The sequence below is a fragment of the Strongylocentrotus purpuratus genome, unplaced genomic scaffold (genome assembly GCF_000002235.5).
Source record: "Strongylocentrotus purpuratus isolate Spur 01 unplaced genomic scaffold, Spur_5.0 spur5_scaffold_18, whole genome shotgun sequence".
Classification (NCBI taxonomy): Eukaryota; Metazoa; Echinodermata; class Echinoidea; order Camarodonta; family Strongylocentrotidae; genus Strongylocentrotus; species Strongylocentrotus purpuratus.
Window position 1 is genome coordinate 6,437,061 of NW_022145603.1, and position 20,691 is coordinate 6,457,751.

The 20,691-nt window shown below is 37.3% G+C and overlaps 2 protein-coding genes across 2 annotated transcripts in view; both read left to right on the top strand.

The window, feature by feature from the left end:
• The first annotated feature begins 338 nt into the window (after window positions 1-338).
• LOC115925389 overlaps window positions 339-20,691 on the top strand; it is a 38,162-nt gene continuing 17,809 nt past the window's right edge. Inside the window, exon 1 of the mRNA XM_030989107.1 lies at window positions 339-2,675. Within this exon, the coding sequence (XP_030844967.1) occupies window positions 356-2,675 (2,320 nt within the window). The 5' untranslated portion in view covers window positions 339-355. The remainder of the gene's footprint in view (window positions 2,676-20,691) is intronic.
• Window positions 10,115-16,024, top strand: LOC115925390. The gene is made up of 3 exons (XM_030989108.1): window positions 10,115-10,232; window positions 10,696-10,817; window positions 15,927-16,024. Exons 1-3 carry the CDS (start codon window positions 10,127-10,129, stop codon window positions 16,008-16,010), a joined length of 312 nt encoding a protein of 103 aa, XP_030844968.1. The 5' UTR covers window positions 10,115-10,126; the 3' UTR covers window positions 16,011-16,024.

Here is a 20,691-nt window from a genome sequence, read left to right on the forward strand (position 1 = left end):
ACAAGTCAACACAGCGGACCAAGGGATGCCTGAACAAGTTAACACAGAGAACCAAGCGATGCCTGAACAAGTCAACACAGAGAACCAAGGGATGCCTGAACAAGTCAACACAGAGAACCAAGGGATGCCTGAACAAGTCAACACAGAGAACCAAGGGATGCCTGAACAAGTCAACACAGCAGACCAAGGGATGCCTGAACAAGTCAACACAGATAACCAAGGGATGCCTGAACTAGTCAACACAGAGAACCAAGGGATGCCTGAACAAGTCAACACAGAGAACCAAGGGATGCCTGAACTAGTCAACACAGAGAACCAAGCGATGCCTGAACAAGTCAACACAGAGAACCAAGGGATGCCTGAACAAGTCAACACAGATAACCAAGGGATGCCTGAACAAGTTAACACAGAGAACCAAGGGATGCCTGAACAAGTTAACGCAGAGGAACCAGAGGTGCCTCAAGGAATATATACACAGGAACAAGAGATGTCTCAGCAAGTATACACAGAGGGCAGCTCACCTTACACATATGACCAATCAGATGATGATTCAGACTATGTTCCAGATTCCTATTCAGAATCTGAATCTGAAACTGATGATTTTCCTGCAGATGTAGTCTGTAATAAGATTGGTAAGAGAAAGATCCAGTCCCATGAAAGAGCTTTAAAATCAAAGAGACCAGGCATTGAAATTTCCAATTGGTCTAAAGCAGGCATTGCATGTAAAGAGAGGATGCCTCAGCAAGTAATCATACAGGACCGAGAGATGCCTGAACAAGTAAACACAGCGGAACAAGAGATGCCTGAGCAAGTAAACACAGAGGACCAAGGGATTCCTGAACAAGTAAACACAGCGGAACAAGAGATGCCTGAACAAGTAAACACACAGGACCAAGAGATGCATGAACAAGTAAACACACAGGACCAAGAGATGCGTGAACAAGTAAACACACAGGACCAAGAGATACCTACATGTAGGCCAGTAAACATACCAGGTCAAGGTTCTCTTGCATGTGGTACATACAAGAAACCTTACCGTTATTGCATATTCTGCAAAAGAATGTGGTCAAAGCTACGGAATCACATAGAGAAAAAGCACAAAGATCACAAGAGAGTTTGCCAGGCCTTGAAAATGAGAAAGAAGGAAAGGGATTTAGTATTTGATGCATTCAGAAAAGAGGGCATATTGGAACTGAACAAGATAAGATTGAGGAAAAATCCAGATAATCCAGTGCTTGAGAGAGAAAGGAGGAATGATTCAAAGACAAAGGGTAAACTGGTCATTTGTCATCTGTGCAAAGCATTCATAGAAAAACGTTACATATCAAGACATGAAAAAAAACATGCCCAAACCTCCGATGCAGCTTGTGAAGTAACTCCTATCCCTGCTGAGATGATGTCTGTGGTAGATGAAGCTAATGGAGGGGAATTCATGAAGGAAATAATATCCAAATTTAGAGAGGGTGAGGATAGAGATGTTTATGACATATGCACAAAAGATCCTATCCTACTTGAAGTGGGAAAAAAGATGTTCAACAAACAGAGAAGGAAGGTAGACAAAAAGAGTGAAGTAAAAAAATCAGTGATGGCTGATATGCGAAGATTGGCCAATCTTCATTCAAAAATGAACATGGCAGAACAAGCCATTGGGAGTCTCCCAGACAAAAGTGGGAATATCTGTGATTTGTTCAAGAGGAAAAATTTCCGTCACCTGGAAGAGGCAATTGATGCTTATACGAAGGTGGAGAGTTCGGAGGGTGTAGGTGTGAAGGCAGGCCTAAAACTTGCTCTTTATTACCTGCTCAAACGAACCAGTAAAATACTGAGAGGGATGTTTCTTATTGATGACGAGGATGATAAGGCCAACGATATCGCAAAGTGGGTGACAGTGTTCGAAACGAGTAAAGATATGATTTTTGGTGATGCTGAGTACAGTTTGAGCAAGACTCGCGAAGAGAAGCTTCGGCGACCGGAACAACAGCCAGAGGAAGAAGACCTACGGAAAGTTAGAGACTACACAGTGAAGAAGATAAATGAGCTTGGTGTCAGAGAGAATATTGATGTTCATGAGTTTATAGAACTAAGGAATTGTGTTGTAAGTCGTTTAACACTCTTCAATGCTAGGCGGGGTGGTGAGCCCAGTCGTCTCACTGTAAAAGCATGGGAAGACGCAGATCGTGGAGTCTGGTTGGATCGAAGACATCTTGACGAGCTTGATGCACTGGAGAAGACCTTAATTGATTCCTTGAAAATAGGCTACCAGACAGGGAAGGGTAATCATCATCTGGTGCCAATCCTATTCCCCCAAGATTGTGTTGTAGGTCTCAAAAAACTTGCAGACAAGGATGTTAGAAGGGCATGTGGCATTGCTGAGAGCAATAAGTACCTTTTTCCAAGCATAAGCAAATCCGCTGAGCATGTTTCGGGCTGGCATGCCGTAAAGTATATCTGCGGTAAGGTAGAGTTGAAGAATGAAGAGAGGATCACAGCCACAAGAAATAGACACAGGATCTCTACAGAGTTTGCCCTCATGGATGTGCCTGAAGCGGATCGAGGCTATATATATAAGCACCTCGGACACTCGGAGGATGTTAACCAAAATATCTACCAAGCACCTCTGGCAATTAAAGCTGTTACAGTTGTGGGAAGGAGGTTGGCAGCTCTGGACAGAGGAGGTAAGTTGCCCTTTATTTCACCTAAACTCTATTTCTGAAAGTGTCGTCATGGAGTGGATTTGACTCATCTTTTGATCAGAAGATTGTGTATTTGATTCTCACTCTATAATGCCAGTTTCATTCAGCAAGAAATGTATCCACACTGTGCTGTAGTGAGTCTGAATTAATTTTCTGCTAACTTTGTGAAAAGCACACTTTCAACAAGCTTTTTCGCCCAGATTAAGTGCAAAAAAAAAATAACTACGAGAGCCCATCATCTATGACCATCTGTGTACATGTATATGTCAAAGTGCTGCAAATAGAGGCCAAAGTCTGTGAATGTTGGAGATCAGAAAGAAGATTATTGTTGTTCAATATTTGAAATACATACTCATGTCAATTTCTTTTAGTGATGATATGAAGACTATAGAACCCCCCAAAATGCACCATCCCATTTTTCATAATTTGTTGTAATTAATGAATGGGTATATTTTATGCCTCCGTTACGAAGTAGAGGCATTATGTGACGTACGTACGTCTGTACGTACGTACGTACGTCCCGTTCTCGTGAATCCCGATTGATGGATTCCTGCCAAACTTTGGTCATGTATGTATCTTGCAGAGCCGATGAACTGATTAGATTACGATGTCAAAGGTCAAAGGTCACAGTCATTATGTATGCAAAAACAGCTCGTGATCGCGTTATCTGAAGAACCGATTGATGGATTCCTGCCAAACTTTGGTCATGTATGTATCTTGCAGAGTCATGATTAGATTTTGGGGTCATGACATCACAGGGCTCATTATGTATGCAAAAACAGCTCGTGATCGCGTTATCTCAAGAACCGAGTAATGGATTGCTGCCAAACTTAGGTCATGTATGTACTTGCAGAACCGATGAAGTGATTAGATTTTGGGGTCACGAGGTCAAAGGTCAAAGGCTACAGCGCACATTATGTATGCAAAAACAGCTCGTGATTGCGTTATCTCAAGAACCGATTGATGGATTGCTGCTAAACTTAGGTCATGTATGTTACTTGCAGAGCAGATGAACTGATTAGATTTTGGGGTCATGAGGTCAAGGTCAAAGGCCACAACGCACATTATGTATGCAGCTCGTGATCGCGTTCTCAAGAACGATTGATGGATTCCTGCCATTAGGTCATGTATGTTACTTGCAGAGCCAATGAACTGAGTAGATCATAAGATCAAAGGTCAAGGTCATGCTCATTATGTATGCATAGCTTGTGAACACATCTCATTAGAACTGACAGATGGATTACTATTCAGGACATCTTGCAGAGCCATGATGAGTAGATTTAGGGTCATGAGGTCAAAGATCATCATATATGTATATGAGACTTGTAATCACGATATTCTGAGAACCTGTTAATGGATTACAATTGAACTGAATTCCGTTAAAATTGCTCTATGACGGAGGCATCCGACTGCGCGCAGTCGATTATGTTTATCATAGAATCAGAAGAACGATGATGTCCGGTATGTACAGAGCGTCCATCATATGTAACAATGCCTCCGTTACGTAGCCGTTACCGTCCGTCCGTCCGTCCGTACGTCCGTACGTCCGTACGTCCGTACGTACGTCCCGTCCGTACGTCCCGTTCTCGTGATCGCGTTATCTGGAGAACCGATTAATGGATTCCTACCAAACTTTGGTCATGTATGTATCTTGCAGGGCCGATGAACTGATTAGATTTTGGGGTCACGAGGTCAAAGGTCAAAGGTCACAGGGCGCATTATATATGCAAAAACAGCTCGTGATCGCGTTATCTCAAGAACCGATTGATGGATTCCTGCCAAACTTTGGTCATGTATGTATCTTGCAGAGCCCATGAACTGATTAGATTTTGGGGTCACGAGGTCAAAGTTCAAAGGTCACAGGGCTCATTATGTATGCAAAAACAGCTCGTGATCGCGTTATCTCAAGAACCGATTGATGGATTCCTGCCAAACTTTGGTCATGTATGTATCTTGCAGAGCCCATGAACTGATTAGATTTTGGGGTCACGAGGTCAAAGTTCAAAGGTCACAGGGCTCATTATGTATGCAAAAACAGCTCGTGATCGCGTTATCTCAAGAACCGATTGATGGATTCCTGCCAAACTTTGGTCATGTATGTATCTTGCAGAGCCCATGAACTGATTAGATTTTGGGGTCACGAGGTCAAAGTTCAAAGGTCACAGGGCTCATTATGTATGCAAAAACAGCTCGTGATCGCGTTATCTCAAGAACCGATTGATGGATTCCTGCCAAACTTTGGTCATGTATGTATCTTGCAGAGCCGATGAACTGATTAGATTTGGGGGTCACGAGGTCAAAGGTCACAGGGCTCATTATGTATGCAAAAACAGCTTGTGATCGCGTTATCTCAAGAACTGATTGTTGGATTCCTGCCAAACTTAGGTCATGTATGTTACTCGCAGAGCCGATGAACTGATTAGATTTTGGGGTCATGAGGTCAAGGTCAAAGGTCATGCGGCTCATTATGTATGCAAATAGCTTGTGATCGCATTATCATTTGAACAGATTGATGGATTCCTGCCAAACTTAGATCATGTATGTATCTTGCTTATCTTCCAATGAACTGAGTAGATTCTTGGGTCATGAGATCAAAGATCAAAGGGTCATATATGTATATGAGAAATTGGTTGTAATCACGATATTCTGAGAACCTGTTAATGGATTACAAGAAACTTGAATTTGAAAAATTTCTTCTGTTTTGGTTTGTAAACTTGCTCTATGACGGAGGCATCTTTCTTGACTGCGCGCAGTCAAAGTTCCATCTAGTTTATCATATCAAAGGGAAAGTATTCTCATAGAACTAAAGAGCACCCCCAATAGGAATCAGTGCATAAGAGTAAGTTTTGATAAATGGACCCTATGCCTTTTTTACACAACGATCAACGATATATATTTCAGTAAATTAGCCTATAATGGGGTTTGTATCAGAACCCAGGTCGAAATTCCATTAGGATCCGATCCTATTGGACCATCAGAAACCATTAGAGCTATTGGTGTCTAATGGTTTCAATAGGGAAAGTGAAATGATGGACCCACAGAAACCATTAGAAAATATCTATTGGACCAACACAAACCCACAGAAGAAATGCTGATGGACCAACAGAAAGCTTCTATTGGACCAGCATCCACCCATGTCTTCTATGGGTTTCTTGGTCCATTAGATATTTTCTTCTATGATGGGTTTCTGTTGGTCCATTAGATATTTTCTATGGGTTCCTGTTGGTCCACTAGAGATCTTTCAATGGGTTCCTAATGCTCCCATGTTCCGAATTCCCTATTGAAACCAATAGTCCAATGGCTTCTATTGGTAAATCAATAATGATCAATCAGAATCGATTTTAGCAACTGTCCACCAAAAAAAAGTATATTCTAATCTCAATTGCATCAACTCCATCACATAGATCACTTGGAGTGAGTATTAGATTATCCTTTATTTTGACTGAATGCTTCTACTATTCTATATAATAAACATACATGAATTGTTTCTTGGTTAGTGTTTTATAGTAATCATTATAATCAATATATCTATTGCTAAAACGTGAATGAAATTGTAACATGATTAAACAAATAATCTATGAGTCATTAGTTGCCAAAAGAAAATAAAAATCATAAAATTGATGTACATTGTCATAAGTTGCTTGACAAATTATGATAAATGTAATTTTCTGTGAACACGTATAAAGTAATCATGAATATGCATGAGATAGATTTAGCTGTTGGTTTCTATTGGTTTCTATTGGACCTATTGGTTTCTATTGGTCCCATTGGGTTCTATTGGTCTCATTGGTTTTCTATTGGTCCTATCGGTCCTATTGGTCCTATTGGTCCTTTCGGTTCTATTGGTTTCTATTGGTCTTATTGGTTTATATTGGTCCTATTGGTCCTATTGGTCCTATTGGTTTATATTTGTCTTATTGGTTTCTATTGGTCCTATTGGTTTCTATTGGTCCTATTGGTTTCTATTTCTATTGGTTTCTATGGGTGCTATTGGTTTCTTTTGGTTTCTGATGGTTTGAATAGTCTCTATTGGATTCAATTCTATGGGTCCAACAGAAACCAATAGACTCCAACAGAAACCATTAGAGACCAATAGAATTTTTCTAATGGTCTCTATTGGTCTCTATGGGATTTTCGACCTGGGAAAACAGGGATGTTTGGAAGAGACATAATACTCACTTTGTTACTTGGTAATGAATTTATTGTAAGGATGTAAAGGATGCCAAATAAATTTGCAATCATTCAAGCGAGCATAAATCATAAGACTACGAGATCAGAATGTTGCATCCTGGGAGCGCTGACGGGAACAATATGGGTAGTTCAGGACTGAGATGGAGCTATTTCTGGGTCCTGGGAATACTGTAGCTTTAAAAGAATGAAGAACCAGAGAGCAGCTCTTTTTCCCCACCAATTAAAAAAAAAATTGGCAAACTGTGAGTTTATTATTGCATAAAGGTTACAGTTAACCTTGTATTAGTTGACCTTCTGTAAGTCGTCAAATAATCGCCCGTGGAAGCATTGTTTAGACCAGATTGTGCAAAATATGTGTTATTAGGTGATCCGCCATTCATTGGCGGAGAACCTCTTGATTTCGTCAGAATCTTTTTTATTATTATTTATTTCTGGTCACTTTTTTGTGACATAATTCATGCAAAAACGGCAATGTCAATCATCATGAAATTTCCCATAGTCATGTCCCATCATAAAATCTTGACGGGTCATCTGTTTTCATTGTGATCACCCATCCGTGACGTCATCTAGGCGCCATTTTGTAAAATCTTCTTATTGACCATATCTTCCTAACGGAACGTTATTTTTTGACCAAATTTGGCATACATTAACTTCAGGTCAAGGTTCAACTCTTCAACCTACGCGCATGCACGCGCGTCAAAATTGAAAAATGCTCCAAATGAATTTATTTTGAGTTTACTATACGTTTCAGGCCATTTTGAGCATTTAAAAAAATTCAGCGCGTGCGCGTCTGCGCGCGCGTTTTTTCGCGTGTAGCACGTACGGAACGTGGAAACGCCGTTTTTTTACATGTTTTGGGTTCCTAATACTATTGTCAACAATTTTAACTAATTTCCAGTCCTTCTTGACCTATAATAACGTAATATGCGCGCGCTAAACCTCAAAATCCGCGCGCGCGAAAATATGCCAAAAATTGAAAAAATTGTAAAAAAAAGGCAAATTTTGAATTCGCTGTAACTTTTCAGAATGCCATGTGACCTCCATTTTTATTTCATATTCTGAAAGGGCATGAGTTGTAGATTCCATTTCATGCATCATTTTGGGTCACCGGATGTTGTGACATCATCATATTGCCATCTGAAGTAAGAAAATTGATTTTTGATTTTTTACATTACATTTGACAATGTTCTTTTGACTGTCCCAAATTTCAATATGTTGTAGCTGAGAATGTTATCTACAAGTAACGTGACATTTATTTTTCATTTACATGATGGGATCATGGTCAAATTTTTGATTAAAGGTGAAAAGTCCGAATCTGCAACATGTACGTGTTATGTCTATGGAGGGTGATTTTTTTTTCTAAGTCACAATTTGCATAGTCTTTCTTTTTACTTTTCTCAGTTGTTTATACCAAAATTTGATATGTTGTAGCTGAGACTGTACGCTACGAGAAATGTTATTTTTGATTTAGATTATGGGATCATGGTGAAAAAATTCGAATTAACGTGTGAATTCAGAATCGGTCATAGACTTTTTCAGATATACGTGTTATGTCTATGTGGAAGCGCCGTGGTATATTGGTGTTGACACTCGACTCTCGTCTTTGTGGCCCGGGTTCGAATCCGCTGAAGGATTTTGTTTTTTTGTTTTTTGGTGGGCAATTTAAATAAGTTTTGCATTTAATAATTCTTTCATATTTGTTAGTATCGTCTCAAAACGTTTATCATTTGTTAACACATTGCACTTTAAAGTTTGTGTACAAAGCCTATGACAAGTTAATTATCAAAAAAAAATCATAATAAATACATAACGTTACCAATCATGCCCAAGTTTCCAGAGCTGTACTGGGTTATTAAAGACATTCATATTTGTTTATTCTCATTTCCAGACGTTTATCATTTATTGAAATATTGCACTTCAAAATTTGTGTACAAAGCCTATGGCAAATGAATTATTCTAAAAAAAATCATCTCTTAAGTCTTTAATCATTTCCAAACTTCATATTCAAGATTTTTGCTGCTATTTTTGTTGCAATTTTTTTTTCTCAATTACATCGTAACTTCCTGCGTCATCTATTAAAATCATGGCGGATCACCTAATTCATCTCAAGTGACGAATTCATGTCTAGTTTACCTCTTAGAAGTAGAATTTCTCAGATTTCTGTGGTCCCAAGGGATTTGACTTAGGCATGCAAATTTAACTGTATTTACATGTGTATATATATATATGCACATACATACTGTACATGTACATCTTTGGGAAAATATTATATTTCCCCTTAATCCGACTTAGGGGAAAATATTATATTTCCCCTTAACCCAATTAGGGGAAAATATTATATTTCCCCCTAACCCGAATTAGGGGGAAATTTTATATTTCCCCTTAACCCGAATTAGGCCTGGCTAATTTGGTAGATGATATCGGGGGGGGGCTCCATGCCTCCTTGAGATCTGGGCCGTCGACTGCACGATCGCGACGAGGAATTGGAATGCACGTCATCCGTTTTGTGAAGAATAATGTTTATTAATTATGCTAATTTATGTGTAATTTATGCATGGAATCAGACTTTTTGCTCCTAATCAATAAATAAAGTTCCAAATATACTAATTTGTGGTATAGTTACTCTTTTTAGTGTTCTTAGCAAATATACTTCAAAAACATGATATCAAAATTAATTTCTTATGTTTTTGACCTTTTTGTCTGTTATTGTTTTTCGATGAAAATTGTCGGCTACACTTGTGCGATCATAAACAGCATGTTATCAATTAATTTTAATCGTTAGAAGCAAAAATAATCATACATTTATGAGTTTTGGCTGAAAGCACAATTTGTATTGAAATCCTGCATGAAATCATGCTTTTTAGCCATTTTTGGTTAACGTGCATGTATAAACTTATGTGTAACTTCAGAACCACCTACCTGGGCGTTGCAATGTTGTTCAAAACAGATGCGCTAGACCCAAAAGAAAAAAGTCGTGAAACGTCGCCGCGAGTTTTCGCGATGCAGACTTGTTCCGCAAAGCATCAAGGGGGTACCTGGAAGGTTTAATACATTGTCACTGCTTTCTCTCACCTTGTCTTTACCCCATCTTACATGCTGCTCCTTATCTTTTGCTTCTATGCTTATTGTACTTGTTTGTAGGAGGGATGAATCAGGAGGAGGAAGGAGGGATGAATCAGGAGGAGGAAGGAGGGATGAATCAGGAGGAGGAAGGAGTGATGAATCAGGAGGAGGAAGGAGTGATGAATCAGGAGGAGGAAGGAGGGATGAATCAGGAGGAAGGAGGGATGAATCAGGAGGAAGAAGGGACGAAGCAGGAGGAGGAAAAGGACCATATTGCGTATTCAGGTATGTCTTAGTACATACATGTATGTTATTTTTAAAAGGAACCAAAGATCTTCACTTTACGCAGGACACATATTATGCATAACATTATTTACCAATTCACTTTTTTGTTTTTTGTTTGTAGTCTTGACAGATGATTCAAAATTGGCAGTACACCTAACATTATTTTGCCAACTGCAATGTTTGTTAGCCACTTTACTTGTCTTGGATTTGGAGCACTTATTCCTTACAAAATCAATACATGTGCACATGGCCCGAATTATCAGTCTGGTATCAAATTGGAAGCTCCCTAATGACGTTTGGCTGGTGCATTGTTCGTTTATCTATGATACCCTCGTAATAGGGAACTTCAGATCTGCCATGGTTATGATGCTGGCAAATATTGAAAACAAAAAATATATATTTTGCTCTGATATAAATTATATTTCCCTCATCGATTTTCTTTCTATTTCTCTTTTCTTTATAGGTCGGGGGTACACCCACTGGGAAACTTCCTCCAAAAAATTGGTATGCAACTACTTCGAGCAGTACCTGCTAAGAGATACGAGAAAGAAGTTACCTGGTATGTGTCGTGCTATTCACAAAAGGGTACATGCAAGGACTTTTTAAAGTGAAAAGAGATATAAAGTAGAAGGAATGTCATAAACTTCCCAGGGCTCTTTGTTTTTCTGGAGAGCTTAGAACCCTTGCAATTGTAAAACATAAAATGCTTATGATGTAAATGAGTAGTTTGACCTCTTGTTCCTGATTTTTGTCTCGCCTGCGAAGCAGATGCGGGACATAGGCGTCGCTATTTCCGGCGACGGCGGCGTTGTCAACATTTCAGGTTAAAGTTTGCTTGGTCAAATTCCTATGGCTTGAATTCCAATACCGTGCCACCAATGGTCTTGAAACTGGATTCAAATGATTCGGTAGAGTGTTCTCTTTCATATCCATCCCCATACTCTGTGTTTCGTCCAGGAATAGGGATTTTATAACCATTTAAACTTGGTTAAGTTTTGGTTAAAGTTTCAGGCCAGTGTCTGTTGCAGGTTAAAGTTTGCATGGTTAAGTTCAGATGTCTATAATTTCAATACCGTGTGACCAATTGTCTTGAAACCTAATTTAAATGATTCAGTAGAGTGTCTTCTTTCATATGCACCCCCATGCTCTGCGTTTTGTCAAGGAATAGGAATTTTATAATCTTTTAAACATAGTTAAAGTTTTGGTTAAAGTTTCAGGAGTGTCGTGTATACACAATATACATACTGTACATATACTGTGTACTGTATGTACTGGACAGACATTATGGAAATGTTGAAGTTTTGGTTTCTTCCATAACTTCAGGTAGGAAATTTCAGTAGTGTTATAGTTTCATATGAATGTTATGTGTAAACAATATTACCCTTTTCTGAAGTCCATTAGAGTTAAAGGTCAAAGGTCAATGAACTTTGCATAATGTTTGCATTTTCATGTACAACTTCAACTAGGATTATTTACTGGTGACAATGTTTTGTAGGATGGTTACCCTTTTGCAGTCTGCAGTTAAGACTGTGAGGTAACCACTGTTAAAGGTCAAAGGTCAAGGGTCAATGAACTTCAGCATTTTCATGTACAACTTTAACTTATTAAACTCTTAAATAGGCAACTCCTTGATGTCACAACCTGGACAACTTTTAATTGCTCATTTGTAAAGTCTGCCATCAATTTGGATCAAACTTGGTGGTAATTAATGACCCTTGGGTATAGGAACATATATGGTGCATACAGATATGCTTACATACAACTTTATGCATAATTATGCATAAATATGCATACATGTGCATATATATGCAATGTACTTGCATGCATTTACATGTACATGCGCATGAATATGCATATATATGCAGTTTGAGTGTCAAGTTGTACATGTATGTAAGCAGATCTGTAGGAGGATGGGGTCTTTAGAAGGCATCTAGGTCTCAAAATGCTAATTGTTCAAAATCCTTTTTTGGGGGTGAAATTTTCCACGTTTTATTGACCACGAAATCGGGCGAGACTCGTGGTTCGAGAACCATCTTGTTTTCATTTAACTGCAAAGCCTTAGAGAATTATTTGACTCTAATGCATATCTATATGGTTGCAACATCAAGGATAGTGGTCTACAGTCATTTAAAGGGGAATCCAACCCATATGGCAAGTTCTAAAACAAAAAAGAAATTTCAGAGAAGCAGATTGGTGAAAGTTTGAACAAAATCGGACAAACAATAAGAAAGTTATACATTTTTGAAAGTTGTTAGCACTATACATATTGGAATTTCAAGTTGGCCGAATTGGGAAACAAAGAATAACTTAAAGATGAAAAAATAAAAAGAGAGAATTACAGACACAGAGAATATTATAGGCCTAATGGAAAATTGCACTGATTGGAGAAAAAATAAAGAATTACATTGATGAAAGGAAGAGGATAGAGTGATTTGTTTTTCCTTCAATCCATCATCTTCATTTTGATGATGTATTTCTTTGTTTTCCCATCATAAATGCTTGCTTGATGTAATTTCTTGGTTGTCCTTCATTTTATCGTCCCTTTCTTGATGTATTCCTTTGTTTTCCCATCACTCTTTCTTTTGGCAATGCATATTTCTTTTTTTGTTTATCTTCAATCATTGCAATTTTCCATTCGTCTTGTAGTACTCTTTGTGTCTGGATTTCTCTCTTTTCCTTTTTTCTTTTATAAGTTTTTCTTTGTTTTCCATAATTTATCTTCTCTTTCTATATTTCCATCATTCCTAGTAATTGCCAACCTATTAAAAGTAATACACAGTGTTGGCCAAGGTCACGGATTTTGATTAAATGTGTTTTTCTTGGTGCATCTAGATGATCTAAGACCAAATCGATTATCAATTTTCTTCAAATAGCCTTGGAAGCTGTAAAAGGACAAGTACATTCGACGATATCTGTCCGGCCAGACAAATCTGTTTTCCCCTTTAAAAACAGTGTTCTCCTTCAAAAATTCCCAACTTTTCTTTATTTTGAGATGTATCAACATAAAAAGAACCTTACCTGTGATTTGTAAGATCAGAAACACTTTTATCCGTGAGATATTCAGCATCAAGCGAATTAGCCGTATTCATCGGGTACCCGATAAATCCCAAAAATCAACACTAAACATGTGATTTCTCGAAAATGGAGGCATTTCAGAGTGAACTTTTACGGAGTTGTGTTCTACCCTCATAAGTGTATCAAAAAATAAGAAAGTGAAGGAAATCTATTTTTTTACCCCTTCGTCTTTTACCAACACTGCGCAATACCTTTAAGTTTCATTCCTCATTTTATTTTCATATGTCAGTCTAGAAAATCCTTTAAAATCTTTAATTTTTGTCTCGCCTGCGAAGCAGAAGCGAGACCATAGGCGTCACTATTTCCGGCGGCGGCGACGGCGGCGTTGTCAACATTTCAGGTTTAAGTTTGATTGGTCAAATTCCTATGGCTTGAATTCCAATACCGTGCAACCAATGGTCTTGAAACTGGATTCAAATGATTTGGTAGAGTGTTCTCTTGTATATGCATCCCCATACTCTGTGTTTCGTCCAGGAATAGGGATTTTATAACCTTTTAGACTTGGTTAAGTTTTGATTAAAGTTTCAGGCCAGTGTCTGTTGCAGGTTAAAGTTTGCATGGTTAAGTTCAGATGTCTATAATTCCAATACCCTGTGACCAATTGTCTTGAAACCTAATTCAAATGATTCAGTAGAGTGTCCTCTTTCATATGCACCCCCATGCTCTGCGTTTTGTCAAGGAATAGGGATTTTATAATCTTTTAAACTTAGTTAAAGTTTTGGTTAAAGTTTCAGGCCAGTGTCCTGTATACACAATATATACTGTACATATACTGTATGTACTGTACAGACATTATGGAAATGTTGAAGTTTTGGTTTCTTCCATAACTTCAGGTAGGAGAGCTCAGTAGTGTTATAGTTTCATATGAATGTTATGTAAAGAATATTATCCTTTTCTGAAGTCCATTATAGTCAAGGGTCAATGAACTTTTTCATGTACAACTTCAACTTATTGTCATACTCTTAAATTGGCAACTCCTTGATGTCACAACCTGGACAAATTTTCATTGGCTTTATACACAATTTTTTTACACATTTTGAAACTATGAAACGGGCTCCGTACGTGTGTCTGTGTGTCTGTCTGTCTGTGTGTCTGTGTGTGTACAAAATGTTAAATTAGGCTTCTTCTCCCTCATTTCTGGACCGATTTTGATTCTGATTGTTTTATCTCATAGGGCTAGGTGCGGGGTTCAAAAATTCTACACAGAATTTTGAAATTCATTAATTATGCTAATTTACGTAAATTTATTCAAATTCACAAAAAATGCTTCTTCTCCTTCATTTCTTGACCGATTTTGAATCTGATTGTTTTAATTGATAGAGCTTAGATGGCTACACAAAACTTGTACACAGAATTGTGAAATTTTACTCCATTCATTAAATATCATAATTTATGTAAATTTATTCATAATTCACAAAAAATGCTTCTCCCTCATTTCTCGACCGATTTTGATTCTGATTGTTTTATCTCATAGGGCTAGGTGCAGGGTTCAAAACTTCTACACAGAATTTTGAAATTCATTAATTATGTTAATTTATGCAAATTTATTCAAATTCACAAAAAATGCTTCTTCATTTCTTGACCTAATTCTCATTATAATTGTTTTATTTGGTAGAGCTTCGTTGGCTACACAAAACTTGTACACATAATTTTGAAATTTTACTCCAGTAATTATAGCTTATGTAAATTTATTCATAATTCACAAAACATGCTTCTTCTCCCTCATTTCTCGACCGATTTTGATTCTGATTGTTTTATCTCATAGGGCTAGGTGCAGGGTTGAAAAGTTGTACACAGAATTTTGAAATTCATTAATTAGGTTAATTTATGCAAATTTATTCAAATGCATACATACATGTATATGCAGTTTGAGTGTCAAGTTGTACATGTATGTAAGCAGATCTGTAGGAGGATGGGGTCAAAGGAATCTAGGGCTCAAAATGCTAATTGTTTAAAATCCTTTTTTGGGGGGTAAAATTTTCCACGTTCTATTGACCACGAAATCGGGCGAGACTCGTGGTTCGTGAACCGCCTTGTTCTGTATTATGTCAGCCTTAGTTCTTGTCTTCTTTCTTTTCATCATTGACAAAAACAAAACAATCGCAACTTTAACTTCTTTTTAAAACAAATTTCCCCTCGCACGGCCCCCTTTGAAGACAGCCATAAAAAAAATGGTTAAGAGCAGTTGATAATTTAAATTAAGATTTTTTTCCCAGCGTGTTTGGCCCATTGCAGACACCATTACAAAAAAATTAGCTGCACAAGCCAAAACACAGGTGTTTTCGAGTGCGACGTGACCCAAGTCTTTGGTAAAAGCCTGTGAGAAGGATCGTTAAGGATATCCAATGTCAAAGGGTGGTCAAACTGCCTTTCATGCCTTGTGTGTGTAATTTCAAGAAGAGCCAGAAGAAATATTTTCAGTGGTTTCATTTTTGAAATACACAGACTAGAAATTGCTGGAACAAAAAAGAAGTACATTATAATTATTTTGTGCTTTAGAGAGGACAAAAAATCAAACTTTGTTTCATCATCATCGCTCTGTTTTTTTTAAATCTAGTTATTTTTGTTTACATTGCTCAATGCTTTTTCATGTGTTTTCCCTTTCATTTTCTTTTGTAGGTAAGAGAGAGGTTCACCAGTTCTTGGCAGCATATCCTGATTTCAAGATTAGAAACTTCAAAGTCATCAGAAGCAAGGTCATGAATGAAAAATCAAAAGAGATCGCTTGGTAAAAAAAATGGAAAGCAACCAGTAGGAAATTATTCTCTAATGCACCGGGTGAACTTTTTCATTCTTTAGTTTGCCACACACAGCGATTTCTTGATATACAAGTATTTCGCTTCTACCAAACTTAAAAATGATTGGGGCGAGCTTTCGTCTGCTCCTGCAGACTTCCTCATGTCAACTGATTTGTCACACAGTTGCTGTCTTGGCGATCACTGGAGCGAAGATAGGTGACAATGCGTACCCAGTGTCCCTATTGAGTGCTGGATTAATGCTTTTTATCTAGATAGACTCTTTGACCTTCCTTGGCCAGAAATAAGATTCAAAGTCTATGATCTGTGTATCATCCCAGCGAATGTTATGTCCAGTATTGAGGGCGTGTTCCGGCCACTGCTGAGTGGGTTGGATTGTTTAATCTGAGGGCCCTTTTGTGTTCTTTTAATCGGTCATTCAGTGTTCTTCCTGTTTCACCCACATAAGAACTTTCTGTCAGTGCACTCCAGAGCCCTTTATACACAGAGTTTGGCCAACTTGATAACAGGCACCATGTTGTAACCCTTGGCGCTGATGCACCGCACCGTGCGCACGGGCGGGCTTATGGTATACACACAATATAGCTTACACTACTAGCCCTCAAACTGATTGATATTTTCTGTTGCAGAAGAGTCATGTTATGGGAAGTCTCAGATTCTTGGCATTTCTTCTCTTTCCTTCATGTAGTAGACTATAATTTTAATGAGTTTAGGCCCAATAGGAATAGGCCCTAGTATTAAGCGTAACCATCTCTCTCCTTTTCATTAATTTCTCGTTTTTTTTTCTAACTATATATGCCTGTGTGTCTCTTTAGCTGCCCCTACATGTATACCTCCATAGGGTCTTCACATATGAAATTGAAGCGTTTTCAACTCCCAATGAGTGATTTGGAGTTTGCTGGCATTTTAGATTGATCTTTCAGTATGTTCTTCAAATTTATGTATACATACATTGTCTGTTGTGTTTTAGCACTGCAAGAGTATTTATCATGAATTCAGGCTAACTCCGGTCTGACCAAAACATTTTAGTATTGATGTGTACCAAGAGGGGAGGAGGCCCTTGAAAGGTATAAGCCCTGATATGTTTGCCAGTACATAGTTTCGGTATGCCCCCCCCCCCTTTCCATTGTATGATGTAAGAATGATGTCACAAAACATGCCCAATTACCAAATTTTATCCACTTGCTACAGGTGAAAATTACAATTTTTTTAAAATCATCTGTTTTTAATAGGGCACACCAATATAATGATCATAACTAATATTAATGATTTATACATGTATATTGATTTATCCATTCGATTATTTATGTTTATGTTTCAATCCACTATGCATAGTGCCACTCAAAATATGTATTAATATACGTATTTAAAATAACAGCTTTTCCATGTAATCAAACATACCTACTGTATGTTTTAACAGCACTTCCATTACCCACTTCTTCACACATTGTTTTTTAATTCTCCTATACAGTGTGAGTAAAAAAAAGAAGGAAACCCAACTTCGGTAGCTTCTTATGATAATATTATAACATATATGGAACCTTGCAATTTATTTCATTGTAAAGAGTAACTTTACTGTCTACTGATACCTTATTCATACTTTTCCTGCCACGGATGACTGAGCACCAGGAGTTTCAAAAAGCTTTGTCAAAATCGCCTTGTATCAAGTTTGGGCTTAAGCAATACGTGTGCGTCAAAAGCTACTATGGATTTGTTATTGGAGTCTTGAAATAATGGCTAAGCTTTTTAAATTGATTTTGTGTATTTGACTAGAAAAGGTGTTGATTTGAACTTTAAATGAAAGAATATCCTTATTACAAGCAATATTTAAGATATCTTTGTTGTCATTAAGACACAATCTTGGTTTCCTCAACATTCCTCGTATGTAAGAGTTTCTTTATTGAGTGTGTCAGCTTCAGAATGTTGGTAGTGAAGAAGCTTTCTTTCAAATGAAGTAAAAACACAGTTCAAAACACTAGCATATGTGTTCTAAACAGGCCTTCCTTGTATTTTTTTAGTCTTTTAGGTTAGTTAACTATTAATTTAATGTAGATTGTGAGCTAGATAACTTATTCAGCTAAGTTGGTGCAATCGACCAATAAACAGATGGTTTTGTGGCAAGATAACATTCTAAGATAAGAGGTTTGTAGGCAGTTCAAAGTGCATCCACAGCCAATGAAACCTAAAATAAAATCCCTGTGAAAGTCTAGATACTTAAAATCACTTAACTCTGAATAATTGAAACACAAAACATATTTTATCATTTAAAAACGATTTCAGACAAAGTAACATGTGATTAGAAGCCTTTGACACACACCCATTGCTTAAGGTCAAACTTGGTACAGGCGATTTTGACCCCCCAAAAATTGAAAATCTTAGTGCTCAGTCATCCGTGACAGAAACATCATAAATGAGGTATCGGTAGACAGAGTGAAGGTTATTCTTTACAATTAGATACATCTCAAGGTTTCATATGTTATAATATTTTTATAAGAAGCTACTAAAGTTAGGTTCCTTTTTTTTTACTCACAGTGTATAGGATACACCAATGCATGCTCATTATCACTTTTGTTGTTACACTGTGTATGTTTATGTTTTGATTCACTATACATGGTGTTAATAAATTTCTGATGCAATATACGCAATTTAAAGAAAACGATCATTGGTTTATTGAAACTAAAATATTGAGTAATTTTACTGTCCAAAACATACATACTGTAAGTGCTACAACAGCACACCAATAAACCATTATTTCACATACACTTTTTATACGCCGAAGGGTCGTATTATGGTATGACGTCCGTCCGTCCGTCCGTTAGCCAATTCTTGTGTAGATAACTCCTCATTCATTGTTTAACGAAATTTCTTCAAACTTGCATGGATGGATGATATTGATGTGTAGATGTGCGTAAAGATGATATAACTTGGGTACGCCAAGGCGTTGCCATGGTAACCACATTTTACTAAAAAATTGAAAAATTCTTGTGCGGATAATTCCTCATTTACTTTTTAATTAAATTTCTTCAAATTTGCATGGATGGATGATATTGATGTGTAGATGTGCATAAAGGTGATATAACTTGGGTACGACAAGGCATTGCCATGGTAACCACATTTTACTAAAAAAATATTGAAAAATTCTTGTGTGGATAACTCATTTACTTTGTAATGAAATTTCCTCAAACTTGCATGGTTGGATGATATTGATGTGTAGATGTGCATAAAGGTGAAACTTCGGGCGTATAATGCTCCGACTTGCGGTGCTCTTGTTTAAAGATCTTTTTGATATTCTATATGACACACCAATTTATTATATTACTTATTTCGTATATTTTTTGTTAATTTCTTCAATTTGAATATCTGTATCTGTAAATGCATCGTCATTTGGGCTTGCTGCTATGATTTTATTTATTTATCTATCTTTCCTTACATGAAGAACAAGATATTTTTAATTGTTTATATGCATAGCACCAAGAAAATTATCAAACTGGTGACTCAATTGGAAAATTATTGTGGTTTGCATCAATTAATGTATTTTTGTGCATTCATAGAACACTTAGCAATCCTATGGATATTGAAATTTGGTGTGTGACAGCAAATTTCACGTAGTTTTGGATGCAGGTTTCTGAGACAGTAAAATTGGGAAGTTTGTAAGCAGGCCTGTTGTAAGCAGTGTAGGTCCACAAGTACAATCATGGGTCTGTAATAAACACTGTGACAAATGAAATGATATGCCTGTATTAATAACTGGAATAGCGAAAAGTGACATTTTTACTGTGGAGTCTCATATGTTGCTTTAGGAGTAAGGCCACCGCACACCTTACGACTGGTCTACGACTGGATTTTGAAAGATTGCAATTTGAAGAGAAATTGAGTTTCAATTTGAAAATTTTGTATCTGACTGAGGTCCAGAATGGTATATCAATATAATTATCGAAAATATATGTATTTGAAGTATTTCAGACAGAGAAAAGGCCAAATCTCCCAGTTACCAGTTGGTGGCCAGTCGTCCTGTGTGACGTCGCTACGATTCGCAGCCGATCGGGCCTTTTCTCCAACTGAAAAGCCATAACACCCTGCAATTTTTATATTGATATTGACATGACAATTCGGGACCTCAATCAGTAGGAATTTACATTCTAAAACATTCTATATCTAATCCTATCATAATTTCTTTCAAAATCCAGTCGTAGACCAGTCGTAAGGTGTGCGGTGGCCTTTAGGGCTTGTTGGATAGGATGTGTAAAATTCCTTCAGTATTGTAAGTGTTTTATAGATACAGCGCAACAAACCCCACACTTATGTTAATGAACCTGAATTAAATCACAATAAAAGGGATCTTTGTCAAAAAATTTGCAGACAAACTCATGACATCATTTTGCATTTACTTTTTAGGAATTTATTTGTTCCAAAGCTTTTTGAAGTCAGGCGCAACAAATTGTCTCCTGCCTCGCCAACATTTTTTTTTTTTTTTTTTTGGTCGCCTTATATTCCATTGACTTGTACATTAAAATTGTTTGGGTTTGTTGCGCCATATCTGAACAAACTTGAGATATGAGGGCTATGGTAATAAACTCAACAGCATGGATTAGAGCAGCGGGCAGGGCGTAGATATGTGACGTCACACT

Excerpts from the sequence above, each read along its gene's own strand:
- LOC115925390 (XM_030989108.1), top strand. The coding sequence starts at position 10,127 with ATGAATCAGGAGGAGGAAGGAGGGATGAATCAGGAGGAAGGAGGGATG. Across the intron at positions 10,233-10,695 it reads GGACCATATTGCGTATTCAG|GTCGGGGGTACACCCACTGG; the intron begins GTATGTCTTAGT and ends TTTTCTTTATAG. Across the intron at positions 10,818-15,926 it reads GTCGTGCTATTCACAAAAGG|GTAAGAGAGAGGTTCACCAG; the intron begins GTACATGCAAGG and ends TTTCTTTTGTAG.